The following is a 17,720-nucleotide window of genomic DNA, read 5'->3' on the forward strand; positions in this document are numbered from 1 at the left end:
TATATATGTATATATATATATATGTATATATATATATATATGTATATATATATATGTATATATATATATATGTATATATATATGTATATATGTATATATATGTATATATATATATATATGTATATATATATATATATGTATATATATATGTATATATATAATATGTATATATATATATATATGTATATATATATATATGTATATATATATGTATATATATATATGTGTATATATAGATATATATTATATTATTATATGTATATATATATATATATGTGATATATATATATATATGTATATATATATGTATATATATAGCTATATATATATTGTATATATATATAGTATATATATGTATATATAATATATATGTATATATATATGTATATATAATATATATGTATATATATATGTATATATAATATATATGTATATATATATGTATATATAATATATATGTATATATATATGTATATATAATATATATGTATATATATATATGTATATATATATGTATATATATATGTATATATATATATATGCATATATAATATGTATATAATATGTATATGTATATATATATGTATATATATATGTATATATATGATATATATATATATATATTGTATATATATATATGCATATATATATATGTATATATATGTATATGTATATATATGTATATATATATATATATATATATCCATGCTAGCGGACGCTAAATGATGATGATATGTATATACTATTTGCTATATGTATTATATATAAATTATTATTTAATTGAATGCAACGCATCTATTTCCAAGTATGTATATATATATATATCAGGGGTAGAGGTAGACCCAGGAAGACATGGGATGAGGTAGTCAAGCCTGACCTCAGAGCGTTGGGCCTCACTGAGGCAATGGCGAAGGACCGAGATATCTGGAGATGTGCTGTGACTACTAAGACCCAGGATGCTTCCGGCACCAGTTCCGCATAGCCCCTGCCTATTCAAAGTACCTTGGATCCCGGAACATCTCACTGTGCTTGAGGAGACCTGTTGAGTCAAGTGCATGTACATGAACATCGAACCAAATATCAATGGAAATAGTAGTTGTGATACCTGTGCCGGTGGCACATAAAAAGCACCATCCGAACGTGGCCGTTGCCAGTGCTGTCTCGACTGGTTTCTGTGCCGGTGGCACATAAAAAGCACCATCCGAACGTGACCGATGCCAACCCCACCTCGAATGGCTTCTGTGCCGGTGGCACATAAAAAGCACCATCTGAACGTGGCCGATGCCAGCCCCGCGTTGACTGGCTTCTGTGCCGGTGGCACATAAAAAGCACCATTCGAACGTGGCCGATGCCAGCCCTGCCTCGACTGGCTTCTGTGCCGGTGGCACATAAAAAGCACCATCCGAAGATGGCCGATGCCAGCACCACCTCGACTGGCTTCTGTGCTGGTGGCACATAAAAAGCACCAACCGATCATGGCCGATGCTAGACCCCTCTGGCACCTGTACAGGTGGCACGTTAAAAGCACCCACTACACTCGGGGAGTGGTTGGCATTAGGAAGGGCATCCAGCTGTAGAAACACTGCCAGATCAGACTGGAGCCTGTAGCAGCCCCTGGCTCCCCAGACCCCGGTTGAACCGTCCAACCCGTGCTAGCGCAGAAAACGGATGTTAAACGATGATGATGATGATGATGATATATATATAAAATATACGTATGAAATCAAATGCACATACACAAGGTATGTGTGTTGTTAGGTTGTAGGTCGGCTGTGGTTTTTAAGTATAAGAGAATATGTTCCCTATGATCCTGGTGTAAAAACCGCCTGAAAGTCAGTCGAGTGAGATAACTTGCCTCAGGTATTTTCTCGATGCTACATACTGAACAAAATCCACTGCATGCGATATCACCAACTGTGACTTTATGCTAATTGATTTAGATACCATCTGCTTGCATTTCCCAATGTTTCATACCATGGAAAAAATTCAAATATGAACTAGAATTAAACATACACACACACACAGACACACACATATATATACACACACAATTCCAAGAGAGTTAGAGGTTGTGAATCCAACCAACTAAGGGATAATATCTATCCAATATACTGCTGGTAGAATACCCAATTAATAATACACAAGTGTTTTTTATTGTATGGCAATTACACTACTGAATGTATTCTGCTTTCTATGTTCTACGTTATATATTTTAATAATTACTGGTATTTTTATATATGTAAAGCATAATCTGTAATATATGTATGTATATTGTTATAATTGTATTTTTTATGAAATAAATAGACATAATATAATGTCTAAAAGTTGATGAATACCACCTCTTGATCCCCTCCATTTTCTTATTGCCATATAAATATATATAATACAAAATGGGACAAGAATGCAAAACATCTGGACAGCTAGGTGATACAAAAAGGGACAACAAAACATCCAGATAGATGATACAAAGAAAACAAGGATGGTTCATTTAAAGTTTTCTTTCTTCAGTCAAGCGCCAGATTATTCTCACAATTTTGGCGGATTATTCTTGAGATTGCTCCAATCTGGCCAGTCCCAAGGAAAAACTAAGCTAAGAGCATTAGATTCCTTGGAAGAAAGCAACGAATGTATACAAAAACAAGGACAGAAAAAACGGACAATGTTACACGAATATAAATACAATAAAAAAAAATAATAACAGGACATAACAACAGGTGTCTTTCGACTAAGGATGAATTGAATTAAGCTGGCATGTGTGGAAATAAACCCTTACGGCAGAGATACAAAAGTTTCACAAACACAGGGAAGAACATCGATGCTGCATGAACAATGGTCAGACCAAGAAGGAAAGAACAAGCTTGGCCAAATGGTGGTCATGTGGGAAGAGAAGAGAGAGAAGTGGAAGCAGAGGGACAGAAATGTCTATGTATATATATATAACTAAATATATATAATTAAATGTTCATATGAACATTTAACGTGGTTTTTAGAGTCAGGGATTTGACTGCTATTTCGGCATGGTGGTGTCTCTCAGACACCCTTATTTTTAGTTGTAAAAAATTATTACCTTTGTATGATATTTTTCCCATGCTGGCCACTTGATAATATCGATATTTAAATATCGATATTATCCTTATTTATAAATTTATATATATATATATACACACACACACACACACATTCATAGGCAAACATACATGTACTGTGCTAACATCTTGTTTTTATTTTTCCAGAAAAATTATGCATCTGCTGGCAAGATGTCAAGTGCCCAATGGATACTTGATGAAAAAGAGTTTGCTAGTAAATTCAATGAGAAGACAAAATTATTAATCCTAAACACTCCAAGCAACCCTGTTGGGAAAGTAAGTTTTTTTGGGGTCTGTCTGTCTATATCATTATATGTAAAATATCAGGTAGCGAGGTTTTTTTTAGAAATTTCACTACCAGTGGCCTAGCATGTGGCCTAGTCAATAGACAACATATTCTCAATATAAAATAGCGTACATTTAAACACAAGAGAAACTGCCTTCAACATGCAGCTTTACATGCTAGAAGTAGTCAAAACGACCAAAACCACATTTAAGAGCAATTCTGAAGGGAATGAAAAATAAAAACTTTTACCTTGTTATTTTATTACAGTAATACCTAGGTTTCAAATAGTTTTAGCAAATAAGATAATTTGCTAGTCAAAATTCTCATCAGTGACCGTGCCATAACACTAACATATAGTTAAGAGACAAATAACATGTATCTCATCGTTATACATTATAATTTTTCAAATCCACCGCGCAAGCACAGTTTCAGTCGGCAGTAAATAAATAAATGCCGAACTAATCTTCTGAAAATTGCTAAAACCATAAGATTAGTTCAGCGTTTATTTATTTACTGCTGACTGAAACTGTTCTTGCACGGTGAATTTGAAAAATTATAACGTATAACAATGAGACGCATGTTATTTGTCTCTTAACTATATGTTAGTGTTATGGCACAGTCACTGATGAGAATTTCGCCTAGCAAATTATTTTATTTGCTAAAACTATTTGAAACCTTGGTGTTACTGTAATAAAATAACAAGGTAAAAGTTTTTATTTTTCATTCCTTTCAGAATTGCTCTTAAATGTGGTTTTGGTCGTTTTGACTACTTCTTCTAGCATGTAAAGCTGCCTGTTGAAGGCAGTTTCTCTTGTGTTTAAATGTACACTATTTTATTTCATTAAATGGTTAATTTTAATGGCATTTCCATTGTAACCATCTTAATACTAAGTAGTGTGCTACTTCTGGCAGCATTGTATTTTCAATAAACAGGTTTACCTTTATGCCACATAAAACTGGTGTTATTGTTTTTGTACCATAATATAACAGTTCAACAAATACACATTGACTAAATAAGTAACAAACTTAAAAGTATGTTCAATGATTAATATGCTAGACTAAACCAGACTAATTCCTTAAAGGTGGTGCCCAAGCATGACTGAAACCCAGCAACCAATAAAATACTGTATGAATAAAAGGATATACATACCATTCTTAACATTTATTAGTGTGACAGAGCATTGGTGTGTTGTGAGGGCATAAGAGGAATTATATGCAGTGTGCAAGAGAGGAGACTGTGCTGGTTTGGTCATGTGATGTGGATGGATGAGCACAGTTGCATAAAGAAGTACTGATTACTTAAAGTGGAGGGAAGATGTGGAAGAGAGAGACCCAGGAAAACATAGGATGAAAGCTGATCTCAAAACACTGAACCTTACAAAGGAGATAACACAGGACTGAGATATGTGATGCATTGTTGTACTCAAGAAGACTCAACCACCACTATAGAATTGAGATCTGTGATGGTGCCACATAAAAAGCACCTAGTACAATCTGGAGTGGTTGGTGTTAGAAAGAGCATCCAGCCATAGAAACCAACACAAAACAGACTATGGAACCTAGTGTAGCCCCTGGTCATACCAGTTCTTGACAAGCCATCCAACCCATGCCAGCATGGAAAACAGACGTTAAATGATGATGTATTTTTAATAGGTTAGGTCTTTGATTTTCTTCCATAGTTTGAGTTACTTGTCTTCTGAAAAGTGTAAATTTTATGCCTTTACTTTTGCCCCATAATTAGATCATTACGTAGCTGGAAGTAGAATAATCTCATAGGTAAACAAGGTATGAAAGGTTCGATTCAGTAGATGGCAACCAATTATGATTGTGTGTATGCATGCGTGCACATATATATATATATATATATATATATATATATGCACACACACATACACAGATATACCTTTTATCTTTCATGTGTTTCAGTCACTAGACTGCAGCCAAGCTGGGGTACCACCATGAAGAATTTTTTGTTGAATGAATCAACTCCAGTACTTTATTTCTTTTAAGCCTTGTACTTATTCTATTGGTTTCTTTGGTCAAACTGCTAAGTTATGGGGATCTAAACACACTAACACCAGTTGTCAAGTGGTGGTAGAGTACAACCACTGACACAAAAACACTCATGTAGATATATATATATATATAATTATATATAAGTAAAGTTAATCACCACATCAAAGTGGCTGTTCTGTGTTACTACTAGTTTATCCCCAGACAGATCTTCTGCTAGCTAGTTATCTAGCAGTAACATGGAACAGCCACTTTGATGTGGCAATTAACTTTACTTGTTAGTATAATTACTACTCTGATCTTTTTCTTGATATTTTACAATTAGCTGTTTTACTTGTTATATATATATATATATATATATATATATATGTATGTATGTATATGTTTGTATGTATATAATACACACACACATGATGGGTTCCTTTCAGTTTCTGTCTACTAAATCCACTCACAAGGCTTTTGTCAGACTCAGGCTAACACTTGTTAAGGTATCATGTAGTGGGACTGAACCTGGAAATGTACAAATGTATAAACAACACACATATATGTAAACAGAACCAAGGTTAGAAAGTCTCATAATGGATCTGTTAAAAATGGAGTAATATTTATGTTGGGGTGGGAAGTTTGATTTGAAGATGTTAATGTTGAAGAGCTTAGGTTGAGTTTCAAATTGTAAGGAAGATGATGTGAACCATAGGATCTCACACCTCTTATTTTCCATATTTTATCTTCTATATATTAGATGATGGTGGTTTACATGAGATGACCAAAACATGCACCTCCTAGACACTGGCCTGGTTTCATATTTAGTAGATATGCAGTTATTACAGTAAATAGTGAGTTTAGTGTTAAACAAGCTAGTGGAATAGATAGTTTTAGGTGTAGTAGGATTTTTATATGGGGTCAACATATCTTACTTGTTTTTCAGCATAGTGTTGGGAACACAGGTGATTTTCTCCAAGAAGCCACGAGTAATGTAGGCCTGGTTATAGTATGATGCATGATTATTGAAAATGTTCTAATTTGCTGAGAGGTTGGAGATCTTAATAGACTTCATTTGCCTTTTTCATTTGCTATATTTTTATGCCTGTATCAATAAGTATAGATGATTTATATTCTTGAGGTTTTAATCTAATTTCAACTTGCTCTTAATGCTTGTTTTTTCTGTTACAGTCAATTGTTTTTTATCTAATAGATTTTAATGGTAACAGTACCCTGTCCAATCAGCTTTGAATGTTTATTTGATGAGTTACTAGATATTTATGTTATAAATACTTCTGAATATTTATGAACCACAGTATACTTATGACTGTTTAATAATCAATAACGGTTTATGAAGGTTTTCCAGTTTCAATCAAGTACTACTTTGCTCTACCTTTGGTATTTGAATGCTATATTATCCACCTTGTTTGGCATCTATGTTCTTGCTGTGTGTATATCACTCTTTTATTAGTTCAAGCACAATTCTACAAGAGTAAAATGCAACAGCTGAAAAATGGAAATATAATTGCAGAATTTTTCACTCAAGAACATTCCCATCCCATCAGATAAGCAATATCTAAAGAATTTGATTGAGAAAATAGAAGATTTTATTCAGAAAATGAGACAGTGCACTTATTTTTTCGATATGAGATTATGGCAGGACCATACTGGTTCCAAGTACTGATTTAAATCATGAAAAAATATCCTTTTGTGATTAAGGACTTGAAAACCTTTTGAAAGGGATATTTTTGAAATAATTAGAAAGATATACTTTTGCTATGTGAACAACAACTTTCAAAGATCTCTGAAAGAAAGTTTATATGTGCAAAATTCAGAAAAGACATTTGCTCCATGTGGCAGGACCAAAAACCCTTATGCTGTTGACAGGGGCCTTTATTATAGGTTCCTCTCTAACAGCATTACCAGTACTTATAAAAAGTTGGATCAAAATTTATGTGAGCTTACATGGTAGGTTCACTGTTTAGAATTAGCAGCTATGTCTTCCTGAACATATCTGATAATATGGTATTCTAGGTTCTCTGCACACAGGAAAAAACGCTGGATGGTCTTAAATGGAATACATAGTAAAGAATTGTGTGAACTGCTGTTAACCTTCTAAAACCTTATTCAGCTGTGACCTTAAGTAAACAGTGTTGTAGGACTAAAATAGCAAATACAATGAACATGAAGAGCTGTTTGAATAAATGTTTGAAAGCTTTTTCTAATGAGATCCTGCAAATATCATACCTGTTATTATTAAATACCATGATACAAAAACATCAGTTGAAATAGATTTGACAAAAGCTGCTTTGACTCTGTTCACGTATATTTTTATATCTTACTGATTATATTTTTAAATTCAATATTGGATTATTTACAATTATCTTAAATAAAACCTGCACATGACTTGCTGATTTGAATTTAAATTACTTTTATACAATCCCATTAGGTTTTCCATCAATCTGAACTGGAGATGATAGCTGCCTTATGTATAAAGCATGATGTATTATGTATTTCTGATGAAGTTTATGAATGGCTCACTTATGATGGAAATAAGCATCTCAAAATTGGTAAGTGTTTGAATGTAATAATGATGATGATGGGTATGACAACAGAATGGTAGTAAGAACATTTGTGCCTAGATTGACACTGTAATCCCTTTTGTGCAGTATTTGTTTTTAGGGTGATGAGCTGGCAGAATTGTTACCATGCTAAGCAAAATGCTTAGTTGCATTTTGTCTGTCCTTAAGTTCTGAGTCCACCAAGGTGGACTTTGCCTTTCATTCTTTTGGAGTCAATAAAATAAATACCAGTTTAGCTCTGGGGGTCTATGTAATCAACTTACCCTCACCCCTAAGCTTACTGGTCTTGTGCCAAAATTTGAAACCAAAATTTGCTTTATTTAGCCCCAAGTCAGCCCTGATCAATAAAACTTATGTTAAATACTGTTCTAGTTGTAACCATCTAAGGTATTTTTTTTTAGTATATCTCACTTTGCATTGTACAAAGTGTCCTTTGCGGGGGTGGATAGGTTATGATGGTAACTTATTATTTGAAAAAGATTTGGCTGCTATTTCTAGCAGGTTGAGCAACCATGTAGAGGTTCTTACTTAATTTTGGTAAATTCATAGAATGGTTGGAGCATGAAATGAAATGCTTTGCAGCATTTAGTTATGGTCTTTTATGTTCACAGTTCAAATTCAGTTTTGTCTTTTACCCTTCCATGCTACATAATATAAAGTGCTGATCAAGTAATGATAGCAATTTAATTCCCAATAGTCTTACCACCAAAATTTGTGGCCCTATATAAATGTTCATCCATCCATCCATTCACCTTCATAGCTCACTGTTCATGTCAAGGTTGTGGGAGCAGAGTCTTCAGACACATCCTTCATAGAGCACTATCAGAAACAACTGTCAGCAAATGTTCCAGCTGGATCCCCAAATGAGACCAGACATGGATATTATTCAACCATTTCCTTGTGGTCTACTCTTAGATCCTTGTCCATAAAATCTCTCTGCAGTTCTTTCCTCAGACGGGTGTAGTACTGAAATTGATTTCACAATGCAAAATAGTGGCTAGATGCTAGACCTGGAATGACTCCTTGATTTCTGAATCTGTGCACTTGAGTGTTGTTACTACAGTTACCCTCTGAAGGAACTCCATTTTGGCCACTTATCTTTGTGATTGTTCTTTCAGTGCAAATGTTAGAAATCAATTTTTCATTTTGTTCCATTTTGGTAGATGTTTTTTTTGCCTGTCATTCTTCTAGGGATATCAGGCAACATGGTTACACTTCTCACTTATTAAATTATTTTTCTACTTAGATGTAAGAAATTAATATTAAAAGTCTGATAAAAGTTACTTTTTATTTCATTTTATCAGCCACAATTCCTGGAATGTGGGAGAGAACTCTAACCATTGGCAGTGCTGGAAAAACATTTTGTGCAACTGGCTGGAAGACTGGCTGGACAATTGGACCTGCTGAACTTATTACTTCTGCTATGGTTGTACATCAGAACAGTGTTTATCATGTACCAACTGTTACACAAGTAACTATAACACTTATTTGTTTATGGCAGTAGAAATTTGGTTTCCAAAATGAAAAAATACATGAATATAATAATTTCTGTTTTGGCTGTTTTAGATCCATTTTTCCACACAAAGCAAGAACTTTGTACTAAAAATGTTTAGCTATAGTGTAACCTTTCATAACTCAGACTGAAGCAGCATTAGTTATGTATAACTATTTTATGTTGTCTTAGTAAAATCATACAATGACTGTAGCTAATTTGTCATTTATTGTAGCATCTTATATACACATTCTGTGTATCACAGGAATTTTTTTGCTGTTTAATATGCTAATTTCAGATTATATAAAGAGAAGTATTTGTTTTATAACTTGATAACTTTTGGAGATCCACCTTCAGTACTTTGTCCCATGTCTTGCTGGGCTTCCTTCTTCCACAACTTCCATCTATTTTTGGTAATCAGTACTTCTTTATGCTACTGTCCTCATCCATATGCATCATATGACCAAACTAGCACACTGCATCGAATTCCTTTTATGCCTAATATTTCTTTCAACGCACTAGTGCTCTGTCACACTTTCCTCAACCAAGATGGCTCCATAAGCAAAACTATTGCTGAGAAAGCTCCCACATTTTCTGCCAGTTTTACTTCCAACTCAACAATATACACTCAACAAAACACTTCAAAAAAATTCATTCTGTAATCCACAGTCTCCACCATACACACACATACCTAGGTTGAAAATATCTTGGTTGCTTTAATATTTCTAAATAGTGGAAGTGGTTGTTAATAATAGCTCTCTCTCTCTCTCTCTCCCCCTCTCTCTCTCCCCCCTGCTCATCAGTATGGTTTCTGATAAGCAGGTCCACTAGAGACCAGCTCATCTGTATCATTCATCATTATATATGAACATTGTGTCAGATTAAACCAGCATAGTGTGTGCTGACTCATCTATCTTATCTATTAACTCTAGTGTACCCCATCACAGCCTTTCTACAGTACATTAATGACCTGATGGCTGACATATCTAACAATTCTGACTCATACAGAGATACCATATTTCACTTCTCCCTTACCTTCCACATACAGATATCCTCCATATGTAATGTAAATACTTCAAAGCCAACCTATACTGCTCCCATGATCACATACTTCAAAAACATTCTTCAATTGGAGGTATAAATTTTGTTATTTTAAACAATACAAAGATTCAATCACTGCACATAATATAATACAATATTATACTTTATCTTCTGTTATCTTATAAAAAATGCAATTAAAACCCTTTAAGTTGCTGCAAGATTGGTTTTTACAAACTTTGAGAGGTCCCACTAGATCAGGAAAATCTTCAGCTCCAAGTGTTTGCTAACTTCTTACAAAATTCAAGTAAGGCCCACAGCAGAATACTGCTCCTATATCTGAAATGGTGTTGTGGCTACATAAACAACCTGACCATATCCAAAAGAAGGCCTCCTGTAACTGGTAAAGACCAAGTCACAAATACATCAGCAACCTTCTATTTCTCTCTATTCTGTTGTTATAGTGATCCCTGCTTTTCTGAATAGTTAGATTCATACTTCTTCCATGCAACACACCCATTTTTCCATGCTAGCATCAATTACACAAATATGTTATTGAACCATTGTTTTTACAGGCAGAAACATTTTCTGCCATTAGCCCATAATACACACACATACATATACATACAGCTATGCCTGTCTACACTATGAAAATCAACAAGTAGACATAAAATGCTAGCAGAGAAGAAAACCATGAATAATGGTACTAATATTTTCTCAGTTATATCTATTTCAACAAATGTACATGTTTTAATTTTCCACTTATAAAATTTAGAAGAAAAATTGCAGTTTTATTCCAAAAGGAAGTGGAAGTGAATTATAAAGTAGTTTTATAATTACTTTATCTAAAATAAAATGATTACTTTACTAAAATAAAATAACTAAACATACAAACATATATGCATACATAAAAATGTATTCATTTATTTAATAGTACAAAGAGTATATATATGATACTCAGTACATGCAACAGAGTTTATTTCTTCATTCAAATTTAATGCATCACTTTGTCACTACACTGCATTTACAGCTTTTGTGTATTCATCAGGCAAGAAAGAGAGAATCGTCTCTTTGTCCTCTGAATCATCATCATCATTATCGTGAATGAATGTACAAAATCCAGAAACTTGAAATAAATTAAATATAATAATAATGAAATTATTGTATACAGTGCTCAGATGCACCACAACTTATCAGAAAGTGCGTATAAAGTATATGCAGTAATGTACAAATGTCAGGAAAGTGAACAATGTATGAGTCAGATACATGCTTGTGTATGTATGGAGGGGAGAAAATCAGGTGTAGTGTTGGTGAATCTCAGAAAGCATGGAAGTTTTGAAGGATGCAGTGCTCCGACAACTAACAACTGATGCCGGCAGTTTGTTCCATGCTTCAGCAACTCTCAGCGTGAAAAAATGTTTCCTAAAGTCATGGGAGCTGTGCTGTTTTCTGACTTTGTAAATATGTCCACGGGTGTTATTCGGGTGGAGTTTGAAAAGATGCTCAGAGTTATTGTTTGTAAGATGGTTGATAATTTTATGGGTGTCTGCCAAGTCAGCTGCCAGACGTCGGAGTTTCAATGTGTCCATGCCCAGGGAAGTAAGGCATTCAGAATATGGCAAATGCCTGATGGAGGGTATTCTTTTGGTTGCACGTTGCTGAACGGCTTCCAGACGATTGATATCCTGGGCAAGATAGGGGTTCCAGACCGGTGATGCAAATTCCAGGTGAGGTCTTACCATAGCTATATAAAGCCGCAGATAGATAGTCGCAGAGTGGCTCACAAAGGATTTGGTGAGTGATGCCAAGACACCCTCAGCCTTCTTGACAATTTTAGCGATGTGTTTTGTCCAACGCAAATCACTGTCGACAATAACACCCAGGTCACGTTCACACAAAGACTTTTTGAGATTAGTGTTGTAGAGGGAGTAGGTGGACGCTGGGTTTCTCCTCCCAAAATGCATGGTGGTACATTTGTCCACAGCCAGCTTGAGTTGCCAGTCCATGATCCACTGCTGCATTGTGTCCAGGTCTGCTTGCAATAGAGATCTATAGTGTACAGGATCTGACCTCTTTATTTCGAGGTACAGCTTGATGTCATCTGCATATTTCAGCACTGTGGCATTCTTTAAGTTGGCATCTATGTCATTAACATATGCAACAAATAAAAGGGGGCCAAGAACAGATCCCTGTGGTACACCAGATGTCATCTCATAGGGTAAAAAGTGCTGTCCTAGAACTGTGACAACCTCTTTTCGACCGCAAATAAAGGACAGGTTGTAGCTGGCTATGCTGAAAACTCCAGCAGAGAGTGCAGAATGTGCCCATGTTTCCGTGACTGTGATGAAATCTGAGTTGATACTTTTGACGTAAGAGTCAAAATTATGCACCTTGTTGTATAGACTACGGGCATTCAAGGACAGCAGTCTGTATCTGGATTTCAGATGATGATATACAGGGGATGGCTGATTGTTCTTGGTTAGTTTCCCAAGATTTTTGTATTGCCAGTTGTTGTTGTGGGTGCAGTTTGCTCAGTCCAACTGGTATCCCTCATCCACGACTCACCAGACTTGACAAATGAATTATCTTGCTTCAAATGGTTATTATATATGTATACTTCTTCAAACCATTCTGAAATTTTTCTATTTTTATCTTTTTTTAGGAAGCTGTGGCAATAGCTTTTGAGTGGGAACTACAGCATTTGAACACACCCAAGTCCTATTTTCAGTCACTGTCTCTTGAAATTACAAGGAAGCGTGATGCTTTAGCAGATGTATTACTTGATCTTGGTATGCAACCAACTGTTCCAGAAGGTGGATTCTTTATGTTGGCTGACATCAGTTCTCTTGGTAAATTTTCATATTCCATACACTTCATTTCCATTTATTTTAAATTTCTTTTTATGCTATTTTTTTTGTAGTTGACTTCTCAACTAGAAAAAGTTTTGAAATGATAGAAAGATATAATTTGAAAGCTGTTTTGTTAACATAAGTTAGATGAATTTTACATGCTCTTATTTACATCTGTGTTTAAATAAACACAGAGATGCACCCTTAAAATGATTTATAATGCATACAGTCTCTCAAACATTTAGCACTGACCATTAATTTGGTATAATTAGAATGATTTTAAGCAACTACTTTTGAAAATAATTGTTTTACTTTGGAAGGATCATTCTGCCAATAAAACACATATATTGGTCACTATTATTAGTCAAAGGTCTTTCATCACTGCCTCATGCATTTTACTTGTGTTAATTAAAAAATTGTTTTCTTATAAAGGAAGATAATGCAAAAATTACACAAGTTAGGCAATATAGCATTCAGTCTTTTGATCCAAATAGAAATAGGAATTTACGAAAGTACATTTTCAGGATGGTGCCAAAATGTCAATTCTGAGAATGAACTCTAAAACCTTAGACAGTGGTTGCCTCAAAGAAAAAAGTATTCAAGGTGGAATTCAAAGGATGTGAATAGAATTTTGTATTGACCTGATGAGCTACTTGAACAGCATATTGCTGTTCAAGTAATATTTCTAAAATTACAATTATTGAAGCAACAACGGTTCTGTCTTGCTTTTTTAATTGTGGCATATTGTGTTCATATTAGTATCATCTAATCTAGAGTGAAAAGTATACCTATTGTTCGAGAGTGTATCCAGTATATGAACATAATAGATTTTTATATGGCAATTACTTCTATCATCTCATAATTTGACTACATCTAAGCTGTTAGTCACAGTGAAATGCTTCTGTTTTGCAGAGGATATCTATCAGGATATGAATAGACAAGGGCTGTTCTCAATGTGTGGGAAGCTGGTGGATCACTACTCTGTTGCATGATGACTCGAAATAGCATGTAGCTACATCAAAAGGCAAGCAGAGGAAGTGAACTGGGGTGATAAAGTGGAAGAGAAGACGATTGCAATGATGTGAGATACTTTAAAGAGAGTGCGAGCAGAAGATTCAGTGAAGGGCAGTTGGTATGTGCCTGATACAAAAAAAGGGATTGTGTGGTGTGATGCAAGCAGTATAGCATTGTCAGTCATTCTGGAAATAGGAGGTGTTAAGGTGGAAGATGCGGCATGTCTTAGAAAGGATGATGACAACTACATCAATGTAACTGAACTGGATGCTGTATTAAAGGGCATGACCCTAGCACTGAGTTGTGGATGTGACCTGCTAAGGTTCAAATTGATTCTGCCATGGTTCAGGGGTGGGTGACATTTTTAGTGCTTATTGTACCTGTGCACTTTCCACACACAGAGCTTGCACTGGATGTACGATATGGAGTTTCTACCAACACCTTTCTTACATATGGTTTGATTAGGGTATAATCAATTTGGCGAGGAAACTAAAGAGAAAATATTACGACGATGACCACCACAGATCTACAATGGAAGAATTCACCACGTGTAGTTGAGGGTAAAAGAAATCGTTGAACGACAGTAAGTACGTCCAAAATTTATAAAGCAGTGACATACATACATACATAGATACTTGTAGCACACATGTATATACGTGCAGAGTGAAAATAAATCACACTATTTAATGTGACGGACTACACTGCAAAAAAATCAAAAATTTCATTTCTGTTTACAAACTTTCTCCGTGTCTATACGCACAAATACTTTTATGTATACACACGCAATATTTAAGAAAAAAAGGAATATACACAAAAAAGAACGAAACATGTGTATATACACACACAATATTTAAGAACAAGGAATATACACAAAAAAGAACGAATCAAAAACAAATATTTTATATTTTACTTTTATCGTATTGTTGTTTACATTTTCTGTCTCTACGGATGACCAGAAGCAACAGAATCGCCATGGTGAAATCCATAGCGGCGTGCGATAAGACTGGTCGCTGCTCTAAAATAGAACACTGCCCAGAAAATCACACCTGCCACATCTGTACGGAACCCGAAAATACGTTCCGTAATCGCTGGGTCGAATGTGGGACATGTCTCATCTCTGTCTGCCTCCAATGTGCCACGGACTTTCAGAAGATCCCAGGCCAAAAAAAGAGCCATCATAATGCTATGATGGATAGACTCTGGAAGATGGTTCAGCTTAAATCTTGGACTTTTCAGTGTCAGGCCTGCGTGCCTCCACAACCGACGATTGTGTCTCCCCCTGCCACTCCCGTGGAGGAGGCGGAACAGCAACAACAACAACAGCAGCAACAACAAAATCAACCACAACCAGAGCAGCAGCAACAACAACAACAGCAGCAACAACTAGAGCAGCAGCAGCAGCAACAACAAAATCAACCACAACCAGAGCAGCAGCAACAACAACATCAACAACAACAACAGCAACAACAAAATCAACCACAACTAGAGCAACAGCAGCAACAACAACAACACCAATTGACCAGTGCGGTTCTTGCAGAACTGCAACAATCGATCTGTGCTTTAAAAGGGGAAGTAGCAGGAATAAAAGCAACCATTCAGGTTGGACTCCACAATGAGGGGTCTTATCGGAATGCTCTGCTAAAGAACCTCCCTGTACCTGTACCTCTTGTCGCATTTAAGACCGCGGATTCTGCCACCCATGAAGTCATTGCCATTGGGGTGCCAGAAGACATGGCTGATCTTCAGGCTTTTGCTGCCAACTCAGCCAAAGACCTAGGCTGCGTTCCCCCAACGGGTGCTATCCGCCTTGGACGACCTGGCCCAAAACCTAGGCTCATCAAGTTGTCTTTTACGGACCACACTGAGGCAACCTCTTACCATCTGGCCTCAGTTAAAGCTGGGCGTGAAAATCGGACCACCTTCCGAACACGCCCAGGCTTACCGTCCGATGTACGTCCGAAGCTACGTGTAGTGGCTTCCCTGAATAGGAACTCAGCTCTACAGGAAAGCTTCAGTCTTCGGGAAGATGGACAAATCTGGAGATTTGTCAAGACTGCTGAAACGTGGAAGAGAGATACCAGCTGGTCTGAGTGCTCTCTACCCACAATAACTAAAAAGACTACAGCAACTCAGGGAAACTAAGCCAGAACAACCTGCCATCCTCTACACACCATCATAAACTGCGAGCAGGGTACAAATTGTTGTCCTTAAATGCTCGCAGTTTATGCAACAAAATACATTTGTTCAACGCCTACGTCAGAAGTGTTGACCCTGACTTCATCACTGTCACGGAAACATGGGCGCATTCCTTACTCTGTGATGGGGTTTTCAACATTACGGGGTACAACCTCTTCCGTAAGGACCGCACTAACCGCCGTGGTGGTGGTGTGATGGTCTACGTTCGTTCAAATTTTTTGGTAATTCCTTGTGCCGATTTGAACGAATCACAAGAAGAAGTTTTTTTCTGTGACGTGTGTATGACCATGTCAACACTCCTGCTTGGCGTTGTTTATCGTCCCCCAAGTTACCATCGGGACACACAGCTTTGCAATGTCCTCCGAGCTGCTGCCAGGAAAACAGCCACTTATGTGTTTATTGCAGGCGATTTCAATCATCCTGAGATCGATTGGGAGACCTTCCATTGGCCACAGAGTGCAAACGATTTTGTTGAGCTTGTGCTGGACTCAAACTGGTCACAAGTAGTCACCTCTCCAACAAGAGGCGACAACACCTTGGACCTGCTCTTCACCACAACTCCTGAAGCGGTTATCAATTGCACTACGGAGGAACCTCTAGGTGACTCTGATCATGCTATGATCATCGCCAATCTGGCTCTTGCGGGCAACAAAAACCTGAACCATCTCCAATCTGCTTCCTTCGATTGGAAGAGAGCAGATTGGAACCTGTACCACACTGAACTACAGCACCCAAACTGGCGTGAATTCTACAACTCTGGAGATGTGAATACTATACTCCAGAGTATCCTGGACTCAATATGGGCAGCATGTGCAGCATCAGTGCCACGTAAACAAAAAAAGAAGAACCGCCCCAAAAGGGCAATTTGGGAAACTTCAGCGGTCCGACTTGCCAGGAGGGAACGTCGGACTGCTGAACAGGAATACAGGTTGCATAAATCAGACACCAACAGGAAGAAGCGGAATAAATCCTCCAACCATCTCAAGCAAGTAACAAAAAAAGCAGTGCTTGAATTTGAACAGTGCATAGCAGCCAATCCTGACAGTAAGGTTTTCTGGAAATATGTGCACTCAAAGCAGAGACCTCACTCTCCAGTGGGCCCTCTTCGCAACCCTCACACAAACCAGATCACTGACGACCCCAAGGAATGCGCAGAACTCATTGCCGAGTGCTATGCAAACA

General features: G+C 36.4%; 1 protein-coding gene across 1 annotated transcript in view; it reads left to right on the forward strand.

Moving 5' to 3' along the window:
- Positions 1-17,720, forward strand: part of LOC115232476 (kynurenine--oxoglutarate transaminase 3) — a gene marked incomplete at its 5' end in the record, with an annotated part of 50,813 nt that overhangs the window by 25,377 nt on the left and 7,716 nt on the right. The window contains 4 exons of the mRNA XM_029802360.2: positions 3,234-3,362; positions 7,817-7,937; positions 9,254-9,420; positions 13,142-13,328. Coding sequence (XP_029658220.2) covers positions 3,234-3,362; positions 7,817-7,937; positions 9,254-9,420; positions 13,142-13,328 — 604 coding nt within the window. The remainder of the gene's footprint in view (positions 1-3,233; positions 3,363-7,816; positions 7,938-9,253; positions 9,421-13,141; positions 13,329-17,720) is intronic.

The sequence above is a fragment of the Octopus sinensis genome, linkage group LG2, assembly GCF_006345805.1.
Source record: "Octopus sinensis linkage group LG2, ASM634580v1, whole genome shotgun sequence".
In the NCBI taxonomy this organism is placed as follows: domain Eukaryota; kingdom Metazoa; phylum Mollusca; class Cephalopoda; order Octopoda; family Octopodidae; genus Octopus; species Octopus sinensis.